Source organism: Leucoraja erinacea, chromosome 28 (genome assembly GCF_028641065.1).
Source record: "Leucoraja erinacea ecotype New England chromosome 28, Leri_hhj_1, whole genome shotgun sequence".
NCBI classification, from domain to species: Eukaryota; Metazoa; Chordata; class Chondrichthyes; order Rajiformes; family Rajidae; genus Leucoraja; species Leucoraja erinaceus.
Window position 1 is genome coordinate 4,863,250 of NC_073404.1, and position 22,110 is coordinate 4,885,359.

At 45.7% G+C, this 22,110-nt stretch overlaps 1 protein-coding gene across 1 annotated transcript in view; it reads left to right on the forward strand.

Annotated features, from left to right (window-relative positions):
- Nucleotides 1-6,642, forward strand: part of aspa (aspartoacylase) — a 29,516-nt gene extending 22,874 nt beyond the window's left edge. Inside the window, exons 5-6 of the mRNA XM_055657563.1 lie at nt 426-535; nt 6,223-6,642. Coding sequence (XP_055513538.1) covers nt 426-535; nt 6,223-6,420 — 308 coding nt within the window. The 3' untranslated portion in view covers nt 6,421-6,642. The remainder of the gene's footprint in view (nt 1-425; nt 536-6,222) is intronic.
- The last annotated feature ends 15,468 nt before the right edge of the window (nt 6,643-22,110 follow it).

Genomic DNA, 22,110 nt, shown 5'->3' on the forward strand with positions numbered 1-22,110 from the left:
CGCAGTCTAATGGAGTTCAGCTGTGCGGCCCGCTGGTCTAAACCGCTGGTCTGAATCCTTCTGTGATGGACCGGCATGGTGGCGCAATGGTAGAGTTGCTGCCTCACAGCGCCAGGGTCCCGGGTCCCCGGTTCGATCCTGACTCCGGGTGCCGTCTGTACGGAGTTTGTACGTTCTCCCCGTGACCTGCGTGGGTTTTCACCGAGATCTTCGATTTGCCCCCGCACTCCAACGAGGTACAGGTTAATTAGGTTAATTGGCTTGGTAAATGTAAATTGTCCTTAGTGTGTGTAGATAGCGTTAATGTGCGGGGATCGCTGGTCTCGATGTGGACTCGGAGGGCCGAAGGGCCTGTTTCTGCGCTGTATCTCTAAACTAAACTAAACTAAATTCAACTCATGGAACCAATATTTATATCCATGTAGGCAAGGAATTCCCACCATGTAAGCTTGACGTTTACAAGGCATTTGAGAAGGTCAACTACCCCAGGGATGAGGAAGGACAGATTATTGGCATCATTCACCCTCAGCTGCAGGTATGTGTGAAATGTATATTCCTCATCACTGTCTCCCTCTCTCTCGCCTTCCTTCCAAGAAATCTGGCCTTCGTTGTGAGGGCTCCAATCGCCCAGAACGCATGTAGAGAATGCTGAAGAGATTTATCCAAATGATCAAAAGACACAGATTGCTGGAGTAACTCAGTGGGTCAGGCAGGCAGCATCTCTGGAGAACGTGGATAGGCTACTTCATACTCCTCCACTGCGGCATCTCCTCAACCTATCTACCTTCTCCAGAGATGCTGCCTGACCCGCTGAGGTAGAACATAGAGCAGTACAGCACAAGAACAGGCCCTTCGGCCCGCAATGTCTGCGTTGAACATGATGCCAAGACCAACTCTTATCTGCCCGCGCATAATCAATAGACAATAGACAATAGTGCAGGAGTAGGCCTTTCGGCCCTTCAAGCCAGCACCGCCATTCAATATGATCATGGCTGATCATCCGCAATCAGTACCCCGTTCCTGCCTTCTCCCCATATCCCCTATTCTGCTATTTTTAAGAGGCCTATCAAGCTCTCTCTTGAAAGCATCCAGAGAACCTGCCTCCACCGCCCTCTGAGGCAGAGTCACCATTCTCTGAGAAAAAGTGTTTCCTCGTCTCCGTTCTAAATGGCTTACTTCTTATTCTTAAACTGTGGCCCCTGGTCTGGTCTCCCCAACATTGGGAACATGCTTCCTACCTCTAGCGTGTCCAAACCCTTAACAATCTTATATGTTCAATGAGATACCCTCTAATCCTTCTGAACTCCAGAGTGTATAAGCCCAGCCGCTCCATTCTCTCAGCATATGACAGTCCCGCCATCCCGGGAATTAACCTTTTAAACCAACGCTGCACTCCCTCAATAGCAAGAATGTCCTTTCTCAAATTAGGGGACCAAAACTGCACACAATACTCCAGGTGTGGTCTCACTAGGGCCATGTACAACTGCAGAAAGACCTCCATAGATAATAATCCAAAATCAACCATGGAACCATATTTATATCCTGTAGGCAAGGAATTCCCACCATGTACACTTGACGTTTACAAGGCATTTGAGAAGGTCAACTACCCCAGGGATGAGGAAGGACAGATCCCTCTATTACCTACATATCCATGTGCCGATCCAACAGTCTCTTAAACACTACTGGTGTATCTGTCTCAACCACTGCCCCCAGCAGTGTGTTCCAGGCACTCACCGCCCTCTGTGTGAATAGAGATTGCCCTGCATATTTCCTTTCAACTTTGCCCCTCTCACCTTAAAGCGATGCCCTCTAGTATTTAATGAGTTACTCCAGCACTTTGTGTTTTTGTTCAGGATTGCAGCATCTGCGGTTCCTTGTACTTACTCTTTATCTGAGCGATGCCATAGATGAGGGTCATCTGTTGCGTGGATGATGCGGGGAAGTTGCTGCTATTGTCCTTGGGTCAGGGGAGTGGATCTAATGAGGATCTAATCCGAGGGAAACGTCACCTATTCTTTTTCATCAGTTCATAAGTGATAGGTGCAGAATTAGGCCCTTCGAGCCTGCACCGCCATTCAATATGATCATGGCTGATCATCCAACTCAGTATCCCGTACCTTCCCTCTCTCCATACCTCCTGATCCCTTTAGCCACAAGGGCCACATCTAACTCCCTCTTAAATATAGCCAATTAACTGGCCTCAACTACTTTCTGAGGCAGAGAATTCCACAGATTCACCACTCTCTGTGTGAAAAAAAAAATTATCATCTCGGTCCTAAAAGACTTCCCCCTTATCCTTAAACTGTGACCCCTTGTTCTGGACTTCCCCAACATCGGGAACAATCATCTTGCATCTAGCCTGTCCAACCCCTTAAGAATTTTGTAAGTTTCTATAAGATAGAAAGATAAGATAGCCTTCTGTGGCAATGAATTGCACAGATTCACCACCCACTGACTAAAGAAATTCCTCCTCATCTCCTTCCTAAAGGAACGACCTTTAATTCTGAGGCTGTGACCTCTGGTCCTAGATTCTCCCATAAGTGGAAACATCCTCTCCACATTCACTCCATCCAGGCCTTTCACTATTTGGTATGTTTCAATGAGGTTCCCCCTCGTCCTTCTAAACTCCAATGAGTACAGGCCCCAGTGCTGTCAAATGCTCATCATATGTTTACCCACTCATTCCCGGGAGCATTCTCCAGCGATGCTGCCTGGCCCACTGAGTTACTCCAGCACTTGGTGTCTATCTTCCACCATTACCCTTTGCTTTCTTCCATGAAGCCTATTTTCTATTCAGTCAGCTAGTTCTTCCTGGATCCCATGTGATCTAACCTTCCAGAGCAGCCTACCATGCGGAACCGTGTAACACATGCCTTGCTGAAGTCCATATGGACAATGTCCATGGCTTTAACCTCGTCAACAGAGGAACATGATGTTTGAATGTCGGGTTTGATAAACGTACAAGTCCTCGCCCCGGTTAGCATAACAGCACGGCTTTGTGAATGACCTTGTTCCATAAGGTCAGAAGACCAAATCTTTTGAGTCGTGGGGCTACCTATTACTTAATTCCTTGGTCAGGTGTTGTGTGTTTTCCGAGTCAGATTAGTTACTTAATTGTTACATTGGACCAACTGATGTGTAAATTGCACAACCACAGTCTAAGTTGTACGTGTGAGTGCACCATAGGTTGCAAGATTCATTGATTTTAACCCAACATAAGTTACCAATTTAGTTTAGTTTAGTTTATGATTGTCACGTGTACCGAGGTACGGTGAAAAGCTTTTTGCTGCGCGCTAACCAGTCAGCTGAACGACTGTACATGGCAGCAATCATGCCGCCCACAGTATAGGGAGGTTTCACGGCAGTCGGGTCACGACCCATGACCCGTACTGTTGCTACGCTACTCCAAGTGGAGTACACGCGATGAACTGCAGGTAGGCACTTACCATTGTTTCCAGCGTAGCGGGCCCGTTAAAACCCGCTGAAATTGTCCATTTTTGCGCTGTAAATAATTATGGAAATCGGGATAAGCGTGAGAGACATTTAGCCGACTTCAGAATTCCAAAAGTGAGGAGAAATGACGGTAGATAAAAACGAGAGCTGAAGGGACAACAACAGCCAGAGTGCTTGGCGAACATTGGCCGTTTGCTCACTGCATTTCATCAACTAAGGCATTATTTGTGGGGTTTTTTTATTCCTTTGGCATCTAAAAAGTTTCAGAAGTGATAAATCTGGCTGTAATGTTTTTAAATCGCCCATGGTTCTCAAGTGGGTTTTTACATACAAAATGAAAACGCATCTGAAGAAAAATTTACAGCCAGATTTATCACTTCGGAGACTTTTTAGATACCAAAGGAATCAAGAAAAAACACAAATAATGCCTTACTTGATGAAATGCAGTGAGCAAAAGCGATAATTCCCAATATTGTCAATTTCGATATCTGCACGGCCAATGTTTACCAAGCACTTTAGCTGTTGTTGTCGTCCCTTCAGTTCTCGCTTCTCTATACCTTCCTTTCGCTTCATGTTTGGAATTCTAAAGTTGGGTACATGTCCCTCACACTTACCCCGACTCCCACAATTTTTTACAGCGCAAAAATTCAACATTTTGGTGTTTTTAACAGGTAGGAAAGTACGCGTTTCTAGCATTAATAACATATACCGGAAGTGACGGATGTCCTCCAGATGGATTGAGTGGCTCCGCGAGTCAAGCCCTGTGACCCAGTGACCTTACGTGCAACCCCCCTATAGACACTGGATAAAGGATACAGCTCCACCATCGTTTTTCCGGCACCCTTGGTTCCAGAGCCTTCCTGGATTATCCGTTGTGCCGGAACCAACAGAGGTCACGGCCTTGGGGGGGATGGGCTGAGATACTGGCTGCGGAAGTCGGCTATGGGAACGTATATGCCGGTTCTGGCCGGGCCGGAGTTCCAAAGCCCTGGCTGCAGGGGACAAGTTCAACCCTCCGATCGGTCGTGGAAGTCCAGGTGAGGTTGAGATCGGTCGCCTCACCTGACCTAGGCACCACATTTTCAGGTGGACTTAGACAATAGACAATAGGTGCAGGAGTAGTCCATTCAGCCCTTCGCGCCAGCACCGCCATTCAATGTGATTATGGCTGATCATCCCCAATCAGTACCCCGTTCCTCCTGCCTGCTCCCCATCACAGGAGCTGGACGTTTGAATGTCGGACTTCTGGGGGAAGGGGGGAATTCTGTCCAGATTAAAGGCGGGGGGGCTCAGGGAATCCAGTTGCTGGAAAATCAGGAGCGGACCTGTATAATGTTTAGTGAAGTTAAATGTAAAGTTCAATTAAAGATGGTTTGAAGGACTCCAACGAGGTCGATGGTAGGTCAGGATCGCTCTCTAATTGGCGAGAGGACGGGTCATTTGCCTGATTACAGAAACTGTCCCTGAATCTGGAGGTGTGCGTTTTCACACTTCTGTACCTCTTGCCTGACGGGAGAGGGGAGAAGGGGGAATGACCGGGGTGAGACTGGTCCTTGATTATGCTGGAATTTATTGCCACAAGAGGCTGTGGAGGCCAAGTCAATGGATATTTCACATGTGGAGATTGACAGGTTCTTGGTTAGTACGAGTATCGGGGGTTAAGGGGAGAAGACGGCAGAATGGGGTCAAGGGGGAAATAAACTATAAACACACCTGGTTCATTTATGTTCTTGAGGGAATTTTGTATTCGTTACTGATAAATGTGGTTGATTCTGAACTGCCTTCTTTGACCTGGAATGATATCTGGGTTAGGGGGTATTAACCACAGGGAGAGGTTGGACAGACATGGATTGTTTTCTCTGGAACACCAGAGGTTGTGGGGAGACCTGATAGAAGTATATAAAATGATGAGAGGAATAGATAGGGTAGACAGTCAGAACCTTTTTCCTAGGATGGAAACATCAAATACGAGGGGGCATAGCTTTAAAATGAGAGGGGCTAAGGTTAAAGGGGATGTGGGGGGTAAGTTTTTAACACAGCAGTCGGTGAGTGCCTGGGTTGCACTGCTGGGGCAGATACAATAGTGGTGTTTAAGAGACTTTTGGATAGGCAGGGAATGGAGGGATATGGATCATGTACAGGCAGATATGAGTTGATCCTGACAGAAGGGTCTCGTCCCAAAACGTCGCCAATTCCTTCTCTCCATAGATGTTGCCTCACCCGCTGAGTATATACTATATATATATATATATTCGTAAGTTGTAATACCAGAATTAGCTCATCAAGTCTACTTTGCCATTCAATCATGGCTGATCTATCTTTCAGTCATAACACACAGATGCACACATATATACATATATCTATACACACACACACACACACACACACACACACACACACACACACACACACACACATATATATTCCCACACCCACGTATGTATATGTGTGTGTATATATATATATATATATGTATATATATATATATATATATATATATATATATATATGTGTGTGCGTGTGTGTATATATATATATATGTATATATATATATATATGTGTATATATGTGTGTATATATATATATATATATATAAAAGAGATACCGTACTTCTAATGTATTCAGCACAGACAGTGTGGGCTGAAGGGCCTGTTCCTGTGCTGCACTGTTCTATGTTTGGGGGCAAGTTAGGGTGGTCAATAAGTGCAGATGCTGCCACTAGTGTCCACGTTCGGTGATTAAACAGACACCTTTTCGTTTCTTTGTCAGGACAGTGACTGGAAAGAACTGAATCCGGGCGACCCGTCGTTCCTGACCTTGGACGGCAAGACCATTACTTACAGCGGCAGCAGTGCCGTGTACCCGGTGTTTGTGAACGAAGCGGCTTATTATGAGAAGGATTCGGCCTTTCTGTTAACTCAGAAAGTCACACTGACGGCAAACAGTGTGAAGGTGTCAAAACATTAACCCAAGGAATCCTCCTCAAAGTCTTAAATGATGTCAGACCAAAGATGGGTCCCGACAGTAGCACGTACAATGGATGGGAAACCTGGTGATTACTCTTATATATATATATATACATATATATGTTTAAGAAAGAACTGCAGATGCCGGTAAAATTGAAGGTAGACACAAAATGCTGGAGAAACTCAACGGGTGAGGCAGCATCTGTGGGAGAGAAGGAATTGGCGACGTTTCGGATCGAGACAGAAGAGTCTCGACCTGAAACGTCGCCAATTCCTTCTCTCCATAGATGTTGGCTCACCCGCAGAGTATATGTGTATATATATATATATATAATACATACGTTCATAAGTTGGATTAGCAGAATTAGCCCATCAAGTCTCCTTTGCTATTCAATCATGGCTGATCTATCTTTCAGTCATAACACACAGACACACACATATATATCTATAGACACACACACACACACACACACACACACATATATATATATATATATATATATACACTGTATATACCCACACCCACATATGTATATATGTGTGTGTATGTGTATATATATATATATATATATATATGTGTGTGTGTGATTTTCCCCAGACAATGTGAGAGAGGGAGAACATAGTTGCCACATGATATGTCCACTCAACTTGATCGATTGATTCAACGGCACGGCATTGATACAGGCCCTTCAGCCCACCGATTCCACACCGACCATAGTTCATCCGTTCACACTTCCTCATCCACACTAGGGGGCAATTTACAGGCTAATTAACCTACAAACCCGCACGAGTTTTGGGATGTGGGAAGAAACCGGAGCACCAGGAGGAAACCCACGAGGTCACAGGGAGAACCTGCAAACTCCACACACAGACAGCACCCGAGGTCAGGATCGAACCCGGGTCCCTGGTGTTGTGAGGCAGCAACTCTACCAGCTGCGCCACCGTGCCGCCGTTAAAATGAGAAAATCATCTTCCTTGATCCATTGTCCACAACGTCCTGGCCACGAGACCAGTTGCATTGGAATGCTGCCGACTAAAGATTACATCAGTCGAGTATTATTTTCGATTGAAATTAAATTAATTTACCACTCAGTAATTAATTTAGATTATTTGCACATTGTGATTTGCAGCATTACGGGAGATTTATTTTGTTCTGATTTTCTATGCAGCACTTTGATAAACAGTTACATAAATGTAAAGTTGTTCCTAAAAAAAACTCTGAATAAATGGATATGAATCTTTGCTAATACAGGTGAGGTATTTTTAGAGTCACAGAGTCATACAGCATGGAAACAGGCCCTTCAGCCCATCTTGCCCATGCCGACCATTTACACTAGTCCCACCTGTCTGCGTTTGGCCCATATCCCTCTAAACCTGTCCTATCCATGTACCTGTCTAAATGTTTCTTAAACATTGTGATAGTACCTGCCTCAACCACCTCCTCAGGCACCTTGTTCCAAACACCCACCACCCTATGCATGAAAAAATGTTGCCCCTCAGGTTCCTATTAAATCTTTGACCCTCTCACCTTAAACCCATGTCCTCTGGTTCTTGACTCGGTGCATTCACCCTCTCTATTCCTCTCATGATTTTGTACACCTCTATAAGATCACCCCTCATCCTCTTGCGCTCCAAGGAATAGAGTCCTCGCCTGCCCAACCTCTCCCTGTAGCCGAGTCCTCGAGTCCTGGCAACATCCTTGCAACATCTTGTTGCGATTTATTAAGGAGCAATAAATTCTCCATCTTAAATATCTGTATGCGCGCCCTATAACGTTATTGAAGGTGATGTGAAGCGGGAATATCAATGGCGTAAAACTCCCGAATATTTTCATCATCTATTCCCTATCAAATGTGCAGTAGAATCTAAATCAGTATTAATATAGTTTAGAGTTACAGCATGGAAACAGGCCCTTCGGCCCGCAGAGTCCACGCCGACCATTGATCACCCGTACACACTAAAGGGCCTGTCCTACTTTCACGACCTAATTCAGGAACTCTGCCGAGTTTGCCCTTGACTCGTACTCACAGCATGGTTGTTAGGAGGTCGTAGGTAGGTCGTGATGCTAGTCGTAGGTACTAGTGGCATCAAGCAGGTCGGGGCTTTTTTTCTAACCTGATGAAAAATGTCCACGTGTCAAAAAGGTCGTGAAAGTGGGACAGGCCCTTTAATCATCGCATCCCTTGTACATTGGAATAATCTCGTTTGAATTTTCTTAACATCATCCTCTTAAAGGTGCATAAATCCTAACTGCCCTGTAAGGCTGTGGGAGGAGAGGCAAGGTTCTGATCTGCTCAAAGACTTTGAAGTTTGATTTAAGGAATATGAACTGCCATAATTGGAAAGCCCACATGCCGATCATGATGAGCTGTGAAAATTACGTTGCTATCATGAAGTATTTTATCTCCTACTAGATCTATGCTCTCTAGTTTCCTTAGCGTCATAGTGTAGAAACAGGCCCTTCGGCCCAACTTGTCCACACTGACCAACCTGCCCCATCTGCACTAGTCCCACCTTCCTGCATTTGGCCCATATCCTTCTATACCTGTCCTATCCATGCATCTGTCTAATTGCTCCTTAAATGATGCGATAGTCCCTGCCTCAACTACCTCCTCCAGCAACTCGTTCCATGCACCTCTTACCCTTTGTGTGAAAAGTTTACCCCTCTGATTCCTATAAAATATTTCCCCCTTCACCTTAAACCTGTGCCCTCTGGTTCTTGATTAGATTGCAGCAGACTCGTGTGCGGACTGTTGTCAACGCTACTTGCAGTTGTATTTCAGCAGAGATCTGGTGCTTTGCGTTTGTAGGGGACAGCACACTGTGTTATAGAAGCCAGCCACCCTTGGATGAACTGAGAACTACTAAGAACTACTCAGAGGTGGCACGGAGGCGCAGCGGTAGATTTGCTGCCTCACAGCGCCAGAGACCCAGGTTCGATCCTGACCACAGGTGCTCTCTGTAAAGAGTTTGTACAATCACCCTGGGTTTTCTCCAGGTGCTCCGTTTTCCTCCCACACCCCAAAGACGTACCTGTTTGTAGGTTTATTGGCTCCGGTAAAATTGTAAATAGTCCCTAGTGTGTAGGGTGGTGCTAGTGTACAGGGTGATTGCTGGCCTGTGTGGGCATGGTGGACCGAAGGGCCTGTTTCTGCACTGTATCTCTAAAGTAAAGTCTAAAAGTTAAGTAAGACTCGAGATTGGACTGAAAATAGTAAGATCAACAAGTACAGACGTATAAAGCTTAGAGGTGGAATACCCAATGACCCTTTAGTTTCTACACTCAAAATTTAGAATCATACAGTCATCGAGTGATACAGTGTGGAAACAGACCCTTCGGTCCAACTTGCCCACAACATGTCCCAGCTACACTAGTCCCACCTGCCCACTTTGGTCCATATCCATCCAAACCTGTCCTGTCCATGTACCTGCACAACTCTTTCTTAAACATTGGGATAGTCCCTGCCTCAACTACTCTCTTTGATCTAACAAAGTTTTCCATTTGTAATTTGAGATGTAACTTTTGTTAGAAAAGCTAATTTTTGAAGGTATGTGGTGTTTTTATCTCACCTAATATCTAAACTACCAAATAACGTTTTACTTAATTCTAACTCATTGATAAATTCTTCAAATGTAATAATTTCAGAAAATGCCAGTTTTGGGATATTTATTTTACAAGTGAATTCATTATGTTTTAATGACACTCAGGGCAAATTTTAACTATTTTAACTGAAAGGAAATTAATTTTCTAGGGTATTGTTTAAACTAATTTTTTCTTGCAAAATATGATGAGATTTTTCACTAATTTTACTTGTTCTAGCGTTATTATCATTAGAGATGTCTACAAATTCAATGTGTTTTAAAAATAACTTTGTGTGTTTGTTTTAGAGGTTTAGTGGTAGTTATTGATGTATCATTGGTTAACTATGCAAACTATATAATCACTGGAGGAGTCCTTCCCAGTAAAGGTGCAGTCAGTTTTTCAACATCGAGGTTCTTTATGAAATCTAGCCATAATAATTGACAGAAAGATTTATTTTACTTAATAATTTCTTCAATTTTGATTGTTCGAACTGCCATTATGTTTTCTGGACATGTTTTAACAGTATTAAAATGATTTCAAATAAAATGTATTAAGTGCTAATAAAAATGTGATTGTCTTAATGTTCATGTTATAGGATTTGAATTAGGCCATTCGGCCCATTAAGTCCACTTCGCTATTCAATCATGGCTGATCTATCTCACCCTCTCAACCCCATTCTCCTGCCTTCTCCCCATAACCCCTGGCATCCTAATCAAAAATCTGTCAATTGCTGCCTTAAAAATATCCATTGGCTTGGTAACGGATTCCACAGATTCACCACCCTCTGACAAAAAAAATCCTCTTCACCTCCTTTCTAAAGGTAGTTAATTGTATTCTGAGTCTCTGGCCTCATGGACACTCATCGACTCTCCCACTAGTGGAATACATCCTCTCCACATTCACTCTATCCAAGCCTTTCACTATTTGGTATGTTTCAATGAGATCCCACCTCATTCTTCTAAACTCCAGCGAGTACAGGCCCAGTGCCGTCAAATGCTCGTCATATGTTAACCCACTGATTCCTGGGATCATTCTCGTAAACCTCCTCTGGACCCTCTCCAACGCCAGCACATCCTTCCTCAGATATGGGGCCCAAAGCTACTCGCAATACTCCAAATAAACCTCAATGTTTCATTTCAAACAGTGAAATATTTTAGCTTAAATTTCAGTGGGAAGTAGTATGTTATTTTGGTAAAATCTAGCATTGAATAGGGCAGCACGATGGTGCAGCGGTTGAGTTGCTGCCTTACAGCGCCAGAGACCCGGATTCGATCCTGACCACGGGTGCTGTCTGTACGGAGTTTGCAAGTTCTCCCCGTGACCTGCGTGGGTTTTTCTCGGGGTGCTCCGGTTTCCTCCCACTTTCCAAAGACGTGCAGCTTTGTAGCTGAATTGGCTTTGGTAAAATTGTAAATTGTCCCTAGTGTGTGTAGGATTGGGCTAGTGTATGGATATCGTTGAACGGCATGGACTCGGTGGGCCGAAGGGCCTGTATCCGGGCTGTATCTCTAAAGTAAAGACTGATTTATTCTCCAAGACAGCTTGTCAGAAACCCTAGTCACTTGCCTTTGAAGTGAATTCAGCTGTTCTACATGTTGACCAAAGATCTTATAGCAGATCTTTGATGTTGACTCCCAGAAGTCTCTCAGACTTCAGTCTAAAATTTGAATTCAAAAGAACAAAGATATTTGAATTTTAAAAAAAAGATGCAAAGTCGGGACAAAACTGCTCTTGAAGTTTTACTCTGTTCCCTACGGTGTATCATTAGTCTAGTTGACGCCGATGTACATGAATCAAAAGTGATGCACGGTGGCGCAGCGGTAGAGTTGCTGCCTTACAGCGAATGCAGCTTCGGAGGCCCGGGTTAGCTCCCGACTACGGGTGCTGGCTGTACGGAGTTTGTACGTTCTACCCGTGATCACATGGGATTTCTCCGAGATCTTCGGCTTCCTCCCGCACTCCAAAGACGTGCAGGTTTGTAGGTTAATTGTCTATCTTCAGGTTTGTAGGCTAATTGGCTTGGTTAATGTAACAAATTGTCCCTAGTGTGTAGGATACCATTAATTTGCAGGGATCACTGGTCGGCGCAGACCCGGTGGGCCGAATGGCCTATTTCGCTAAACTAAAAAAAAGAAGTTAGCAAGTGCAAATCGGTCAGTTATCTAGATATAGACACAAGGACACACAGACACCATGTGTAGGAAGGAACTGCAGATGCTGATTTACACCGAAGATAGATACAAAGTGCTGGAGTAATTCTTTGGGCAGGCAGCATCTCTGGAGAACATGGAAGGGTGACATTTCAGGTCAGGACCCTTCTAAACTAAACTAAAGTTGGGTCACCTATCCATTCTCTCCAGAGATGCTGCCCAACTCTCTGAGTAACTCCAGCATTTTGTGTCAACAGGAATTGCAGATGCTGGCTTATTTTTTTTAAAAGACAGAAAATGCTGAGTCACAGTGATGTGTCTCCAACATTCCTCCTCCTCTTGGGCCCCACCCCCAACATTTTCAGTATTTTGCTGTCTTCCTCTCAGCTGGGACTTTTCTGAAATGCAAAGTCCAATAACTATATATTTAAGCAATATTATTCTATTAAATGTGATCTTGAGAGTACATAATATTTTCTGTTGTATTCATAACACAACAATAATAAAAAGATCTTTGTTTTTGATTGCACCTACCAACATGCATACATTATTATATTACTGTGGCGGTCCCTGAGTGGTAGGCCACTCCTTGGATCATCCCCCTCGCCGATTGAGGGACAGGGGCGTTGGTCTGCCACGGGGTTTTCCGGTCGACTACTGAGGGGTAGAGATAAGAGTGTCAGTGTGTACTTGGACTGTTGGAATTAAAAAGCTTCTTTTGAATCCGCCTGGCGTCCGGTCTTTTCCTGACCTTGACCAGGCCACTACACTGGTGACTCCGACGTCGTTAATATGTACCGAGGGCAATTTTTTGTTCCAATACTCCCCATTCCCAATTACTTTTACATTGAAGTGATTGAAATCCAAGTGAAGTTTAAATGGCATCAGAAAAATAAAACCTCCGGAATGGATGATATTCATTACGTGATCGGTTGGAGTCAGTATCAGCACAATTACTATATGAAACTTTGAATTTTCAGATGTCCTTGTTCAAGCTAAAACCAAAGGCAAATAATAACCTCCTCACACATTCTCCTCTAAGTATCTCTGTCACTCCTTTAAAATATGCCCCTTCTTTGAAGAAGCTCTTAACCATCGCATCTGAATCAGTTTCCATCTGATTACACTCCTTGAGGATGCTCATCTACATGTTCAATTAATAAAACAACAAGATTGGGGACATTTCTACTCAACCTGTCAAAGGAATTTGGGGGGGGGGGGGTGTTAGAAATAGTCAGTGTGGTAAACCAACATAATAGTTGAGTGGCAAATGACAATAGTGCTACCTTCCTAATATGTAACTGAAGGAAATAATGGGTTATCATGGCTGTATACTGTGACAGACAGCCTGACACCTTGCATGTCATTTTAATATTACACTTATCCCATCCCCCTAGATATTCCGGATTAATAAATTAAGGTTTTGTCAACTAATTACAAATCAGGCTAATTACAAATCAATAACATTAGCCAACTCCGAAACACAAAGCACTAAGCATTGGGATCCAGACATCATGGACAACTGACCACTTTCTCTGTCTGAACCAGGGGCCGCGGAGCGTTTTTGAAAGTGGGGAGGCTGTGCGATCACTGATCACTGGCCTTGGGGGTAACCGGCGAGGGAGTGGAGCAATCGAGTGGGGAGAGGGTGTGGAAGTAGGGTGTCTCCCCCTCCGAGGGTAGGGACTTTTTGAAATTTGATGTATTAAAATCATGTTTTGTTTGAAGTATTTTTAAGAGGTAACATTTTAAGGGGTAACTTTTTCCACACAAAGGGTGGTGGGTGTATGGAACAAGCTGCCAGAGGAGGTAGTTAAGGCAGGGGCTATCCCAACATTTAAGAAACAGTTAGACTGATACATGGATAGGACAGGTTTGGAGGGATATGGACCAAAAGCAGGTAGGGTAGCTGGGACATGTAGGCGGATGTGGGCAAGGTGCGCCGAAGGGCCTGTTTTCACACTGTATCACTATATGATTACATTATACCTCCACCATGCATGAATGCTTCAAAATCAAGTGGTCGAGTTTTATTGCCATATACTCAAGCATAGAAACATAGACAATAGGTGCAGGAATAGGCCCTTCGGCCCTTCGAGCTAGCACTGCCATTCAATATAATCATGGCTGTTCATCTAAAATCAGTACCTCTTTCCTGTTTTTTTCCCCTAATCCCTTGATGTCGTTAGCCCCAAGACCTAAATGTAACTCTCTCCTGAAAACATCCAGTGAATTGGCCGCCACTGCCTTCTGTGGCAGAGAATTCCACAAATTCACAACTCTCTGCGTGAAGAAAGTTTGTCCTCATCTCAGTCCTAACTGGCCTACCCTTTATTCTTAAACTGTGACCCATGGTTCTGAACGCCCCCAACATCGGGAACATTTGTGTCCTGCAGTTACAGTAAGTGAAAATCTAGCAGGCAAGCAGGATGCTTTCTCCAACCACCCCCATTTGAAATCCACTATCTTCCACAGTTTCTACCCAGTGCTTGGTACTTACTTCCAGCAGCCACTGGTTGTCCACCAGGATGCACCGAGCCGCAGCCTGATCCATGCTGGTCACCTGGGCAAATTCGGCACAGAAACTTTCACGGCAGTGGCGCAACGCTTCCGACGGCCCGGGACTCTTGCAATGAGGGTGCTCCATGGCCGGAGCTGCAGCGAGTGACTCGCCAGCCCGGCAAACACTCGCCGGCCCGGTAAACACTCGCCAGCCCCGGCTCCCCGTCCGCATCTGTCCCCACCGCCGCTTCTGCTTCCATCCCTCCCTCAGCCCCGGCTCACCAACATCCATGCAGTTGATATGAGTTTTGAAATTTTCGTTGATCACAGAATTTCTCACGACAGAGAGTGAGAAATTTGTGATCAGCGTGAGAGCGTGACAATTTAGCGAAATGCGTGATTCTCACTCTCAATGTTGGCAGCCTTTGTCACCCACTTCCTACACACTGGGGGCAATTTTACAGAGGACCAATTAACCGACAACCCCGCACGTCTTTGGGATGTGGAAGGAAACAGGGGCATCCGGAGGAAACCCACGCGTTCACACGGAGAACGTGCAAACTCCACACGGCCAGCAACCGAGGTCAGGATCGGACCCGGGCCTCTGGCGCAGGGAGCCAGCAGCTTCACCCACTGCGCCACTGTGTGTCACTTTTTACCTTTTACCTTTTAACCACTAGTTACAAGTATCTTCACATGGTATCTGACGACCCTGCAAATCCTCTTGCAACAAAATGAATCACTTCCAATGAAGAAGCAGCTCTCTGATAAAGGAGCACTCCACTGGTGCTGGACGTTAGCACTGGGCCAGAGTTTGTGCCAGGAACTAAACGAGACCATGAATAGGCGAAAAGTTCAGCCAAACAATCCTCTCAGCTTCCATTAACATCACGTGAGCAGCCAGAAAGAGATCTTACCCTTTATATGATGGAGACTATTTCCCACGCACATACACACTCATGCACGCACGGACACACACAGGCACACACATACGCATGCACACACACATGCACATACATAGGCACAAACATACACAAGCACGCACAAACAAACACGTATACACACATACACTCAGGTGTACACATACATGCACACACACACACATACGCATACGCCGACGGGTCTGTTTCCACACTGTACGACTCTATAAAGTTATTTTTAACTACTTTCTTATTCTGTGCATTTATTGCAATCAACACAAAGCTTTGGTAGGGTTTTCCAAGCAATTAGGACCATGTATAATAATTAGTGTGATGATAATATTAAATATGATTCTGTGGAATTCACTGCCACCGAAGGCTGTGGAGGGCAAGCCAATTGATATTTTTAAGGCAGAGAGTGCCAGATTCTTGATTTGTACAAGTGTCAGATGTTATGGGGCGAATGCGGGAGAATGGGGTTTAGAGTGAGAGATAGATCAGCAGTGATTGAATGGCAGAGTTGACTTGATGGGCCGAATGGCCTAATACTGTGCCTAGAACTTATGAACATGAACATGAACTGAGAAGCTAGTTTTGCAGTGTTATAGATTGTATTATTCATTCTGCCAGCATGTCAGCCAGTGAGCATTGTATCATGTCTCCTGGAGAGGGTGCTCTCTCCACTGAACTCTCAGCTGTATTGTACACAGAATCCAAGATGCAGACATGTCACAGACAGATGGGGAAGAGCTTCACATGATTTGGTTGGGGAGATGAGAACGCTTCACAAATTACCTCGCGTTTCTAACTGCAAAGGCATCAGAGCCCAATGCGACCCTTCTGACCCAGATGGAGGTTAAACTTCAATGGCGGCATGGTGACGCAGCGGGTAGAGCTGCTGCCTCACAGCGCCAGAGACCCGGGTTCCATCCTGACCTCTGGTGCTGTCTGTGTGGAGTTTGCACGTTCGCCTTGTTACCCTGTGGATTTCATCCGGGTGCTCCGGTTTCCTCCCACGTCCCTTTACGAATACTCAGGCACTTCAGTTAAGTTTTAGAGACACATGCATAGAAACAGGCCCTTCAGCCTGCCGATTCCATGCCGACCAGCAATCAGCTGTTCACACTGGTTCCTAGTTTCTCATCCACTCCCTACAGACTCGGGGCAATTTTACAGAGGGCCAATCAACTTACAGCACGTCTTTGAGACGTGAGAGGAAACGCTTAACACCCAAATCAAGAATGTGGCAATCTCCACCTTAAAAATATCCAATGACTTGGCCTCCGCAGCTGTCTTTGGCAATGAATTCCACAGATTCACCGCCCTCTGGCTAAAAAAATTCCTCCTCATCTACTTTCTGAAAGTACGTCCTTTTAAGCTGATGCTCTGCCCTCTGATCTTAGACTCTCCCATTAGTGGAAACATCCTCTCCACATCCACTCTATTCACTATTTAGTAAATTTAAATGAGGCCCCCTCTTCATCTTTCTAAACCCCAGCGAGTACAGGCCCAGTGCCGTCAAACGCTCATCATACATTAACCCACTCATCCCTGGGATCATTCTCGTGAACCTCCTCTGGGCCCTCTCCAATACCAGCGCGTCCTCCCTCAGATATAGGGCCCGTACCATAGACGTGTTGAAGAAAGTTTAAGAGGGGCACATGGATAGGCAGTGAATGGAGGGATATGGATCATGTGCAGGTAGATGAGAGTTGGTCTTGGCATTGTGTTAGGCACGGACATTGTGGGCCGAAGGGCCTGGTCTTGTGTTGTACTGTTCAATGTTCTATATTCTCTAACATTGGGACCAGGCAGGATTTCTCCCCCATGTTTGACTATATTGAATTTTGTCATTTTAGTACATCAACGTTTCTATTTCCAAATTCCAGCATCTGCAGTATTTTTCTGAAATACTGGGGTGGCACGGTGGTGCAACGGTAGAGTTGCTGCCTGACAGCGACGGACACCTGGGTTTCACCCCACGTACTGGGGTGCTGTCTGTACGGTGTTTGGACGTTCTCCCCGTGACCGTGTGTGTTTTCTCCGAGATCTTCGGTTTCCTCCCACACTCCAAAGACGTGCAGGTTTGTAGGTTAATTGACTTGGGTTTGTATACTTGGTATCATTGTAAATTCTCTCCAGTGTACGTAGGCTTGTGTTAATGTGCGGGGATCGCTGGTCGGTGCGGATTCGGTGGGCCAAAGGGCCTGTTTCCGCGCAGTATCTCTTGCGCTAATTTAATCTAGACTGGATCACTGGTCTGGCTCACTGCCCGCTGAGGAACCGTGAACCCGCCCAGAGCTGGAAGATTTTCACTGTACCTCTGTACTCGTGACAATAAATTAAACTGAAGTAAACAACCGGGAACTCACCCAGAGAGGGAAGAGAGAGAAGTTGGGCCGGCCCAACAACAGGCCTGGCGATCGCTGGACAAACGGTCAGTTCCACAAACCGGGGAGGAGGGGGTCCTTACTTTCCGCGCCCCCAAGGTCAGCTGCAGGAGGCACCCCCCACCCTCCCAAGAGAACAAGGACTGAAAAGGACATCGGATCGCGGAACGACTGGAATGGAGGTGATGGCTGTGACAGGCCTTTGTGGCCAGCTGTAAAATGGTGCCTCTTGCTCCATACGATCTGGTCTAACCAGGGGATTGTGCATATATGTTGTGATAGTCTTGCTGAGCTAAACGCAAAAAAAGTACTTGGTGGTACGTTGGACAGGTGATAATAAAGAAGCCATTGAAACATCAACATCATAGGTGTAACGTGCAGCTTACTGTCCCAGCTGAAGAAGGGTCTCGACCCGAAACGTCACCCATTTCTTCTCTCCAGAGTTGCTGCCTGTCCCGCTGAGTTACTCCAGCTTTTGTGTCTATCTAGCAGAAGGCAGAGTTGTCAATAATGGTCAATGTTACTCGGCCATCACTTTGCGTACATGTTTCCAGGATCCCGTTTGCATTATTTAGCCGTGGACACTGGCAGTTCAAGGAAGTGTAGACTTGCAAATTATTTCTTACTTTCCTGAATATATTGCACAACAAGGTCGTAGGAAAGACACAAAGTGTTGGAGTAACTGAGTGGGTCAGGCAGCACCTCTGGAGAACATGGATGGGCGACGTTTTGGGTCGGGATCCTTCTTCAGACTGATTGTGGGGGAGGAGGGTGCGGGGATCTGGAAGTGAGAACAAAACCAGGGACAAATCGGGACGTCAACAGATGACCTGGGCAAGGAGGTTCCCTGAAAGGCCAATTAATGGCTGGGGACAGTGTGATCCCAAAAGGACAAAAGGAAATATTATCTAAATGGTGGCCGATTGGGAAAGGGGGAGATGCAGCGAGACCTGGGTGTCATGGTACACCAGTCATTGAAGGTAGGCATGCAGGTGCAGCAGGCAGTAAAGAAAGCGAATGGTATGTTAGCTTTCATTGCAAAAGGATTTGAGTATAGGAGCAGGGAGGTTCTAATGCAGTTGTACAGGGTCTTGGTGAGACCACACCTGGAGTATTGCGTTCAGTTTTGGTCTCCAAATCTGAGGAAGGACATTATTGCCATAAGACAGTCCTGACATCGCATGAATCAGTCTGGTGAACCTTCTCTGCACTCCCTCTGTGCAGAGAAGGTTCACCAGACTGATTCCTGGGATGTCAGGACTGTCTTATGAAGAAAGACTGGATAGACTTGGTTTATACTCTCTCTAGAATTTAGGAGATTGAGAGGGGATCTTATAGAAACTTACAAAATTCTTAAGGGGTTGGACAGGCTAGATGCAGGAAGATTGTTTCCGATGTTGGGAAAGTCCAGGACAAGGGGTCACAGCTTAAGGATAAGGGGGAAATCCTTTAAAACCGAGATGAGAAGAACTTTTTTCACACAGAGAGTGGTGAATCTCTGGAACTCTCTGCCACAGAGGGTAGTTGAGGCAGTTCATTGGCTATATTTAAGAGGGAGTTATTTGTGGCTAAGGGGATCAGGGGTATGGAGAGAAGGCAGGTACGGGATACTGAGTTGGATGATCAGCCATGATCATATTGAATGGCGGTGCAGGCTCGAAGGGCCGAATGGCCTACTCCTGCACCTAATTTCTATGTTTCTATGTTTCTATGACTGTGGAACTGGTTAATGGACTTTTAGTGGAGGGAAAGGAGGGGAAAAGTTTGGGAATGGGAGGGATGTATTTGTAGACATTAACTAAAATTGGAGAAATCAACGTTCATACGGCTGGGGTGTAAGTTGCCCAAGCAATATATGAGGTGCTGTTCCTCCAGTTTGTGTGTGTGGTCTCACTCTGGCAATGGAGGATGCCCAGGACAGAAAGGTCAGTGTGGGAATTGGAAGGGGAGTTAAAATGGTTGGCAACCGGGAGATCCAACGGGCCTTGGTGAACTGAGCGTAAGTGTTCAGCGTAACGGCCACCGAGTCTATGCTTGGTCTCGCCAATGTACAGGAAGCCACATCGGGAACACTGTATACAGTAGATGAGGTTAGAGGAAGTGCGTGTGACCCTCGGCCTAACCTGAAAGGACTGCCAGGGGGTCCCTGGATAGAGGCGAGGGAGGAGGTACAGGGATGGGAGTTACATCTCCTGTGGTTGCAGGGGAGAGTATCCGGAGAGGGGGTGGTTTGGATGGGAAGGGATGAGTGAACCAAGGAGTTGCAGAGGGAGCGGTCTACAGGGGCGGAAACGCTATCAAAAACATGGGGGGGACATAATCTCTTGGCGACCACGCACGTATGCGCACACACACACACACGGGAGACTTCGGAGGCTTTGGCCGTGGGCCCCGTGGAAGGTAACATCGGGAACTGACCTGGTTCATGATGGACTCCCAATGCCAGCAACAGCAGCTTCGTCCGCCCCGAATCGTGGGGCTTCAATCGGCCCGTTCACAGGGCCTTTCATCGCCCGGCACGGCTTAAAACTGGCTGCGGGATCTCCCATCGCCCGTCGGAGGCTTCAACATCGGGAGCCTTGATTGCCTCGCTGCAGCAATTTGACCACAAGGCGATGGAAGATCCCGCGGCCGATTTTAAGCCGCGCCGGGCGATGAAAGGCCCCACGAACGGGCCGATTCAAGCTCCGCTCTATGATCTTTGCTCCACCAGGACGACTCCCTCCTCCAATCACCGCGCTCTATCTTCAGTCCCACCCCTCTACTTCCGCCTTTGACCAACACCTCCCTCCTCCAATCATCGCGCTGAATCATCATGGTCTCCCCCACTGCCTGCTGACTGATGTCTCTCTCGACCAATCGGTGCCCTCGATCATCAGTCCCACCCCCACTGTCTCGCGGAAAGCGGAGATTTTTAATAGAATTTTTTTTCACCGAATTTAAAAATCCAGATTACAAAACATGGGGGGGGGGGGGATGGGGGTATTGTCCCCCACCTCTCAAAACATGGAGGGGACGTATCCCCCCTGTCCCGTCCCCCCCGTCCCCCCCGGGATTTCCGCCCATGGGCCGGTCTCTGCAGAAGGTGGAAAGGGGTCGGGATGGGAAGATGTGTTTAGCGGTGGGATCCCGTTGGAGGTTACGGAAATGTCGGGGGATGTGGAGGCTCGGAATGAAGAGTGTAATTAGGCCGGGCATGGAAAATCAGAGAAGCACAGGAGGTGGGATTGGGGAGCAACAGATCTGATTGAGGTTACAGAGAGACCCCTCTGGGAATTGAATGCCGGAGAATTTGGAGTTATAAACACAAAGCAACTTCTGTTGGACCATTCAATATTTAAAAAAAAAAAAATCCTTTAGTTTATTCAAAACTATTATTATTGTTTAACTGCTATTTAAACTGTTTTGTTAATAATTAATGTCTTTCAATTGTGCCATTAAGCACATTTTAATGTTTTTTTTGTAATAATGCCAATATGCTCACAGACCCAACATATAAATCTTTCTTCCTCTAAATTTCACTTACATGACAAACTGTTCAAAGTCCATATATTTTCTTAGCTATTTTGTATTGTTGATGTATTTAAAATGTTACTTTCCAAGCTGCAGGTGATTATTTTAATTTTTGTAAGTTATCAATTGGAGTTGAAAGCATTTTGCACGCAAGTTTCAAAATAGAAAGGAGATTGCTGAGAAAATAAGTCTCTTCCACTGCTTGTTCTATTCTCTGCTGCGTCAAATCTAGAGGTGAACAAATAGATGGTACATGGATAGGAAAGGTTTCGAGGGATATCGGCCAAACGAGGGCAAGGGGACCAGCGAAGATCGGGGGCATCTTGGTCAGCACGGATGAGATGGGCCGAAGAGCCTGTTTCTGTGCTGTATGACTCTATGACAATATCCTACTGTCTCCGCCTCTTCCTTTCTTTTTCCCGCCTCCCCCCCAACATCAATCTGAAGAAGGGTCTCGACCCGAAATGTCGCCTACACCTTTTCTCTATAGATGCTGCCTCACCCGCTGAGTTTCTCCAGCATTTTTTTGTCTACTTTCGATTTTTCCAGCATCTGCAGTTCCTTCTTAAAGAGTTTCTCTGCATTGTAATCCCTAAACTGAGGATTTCAACGAAAAAGATTTTGATTTCAATA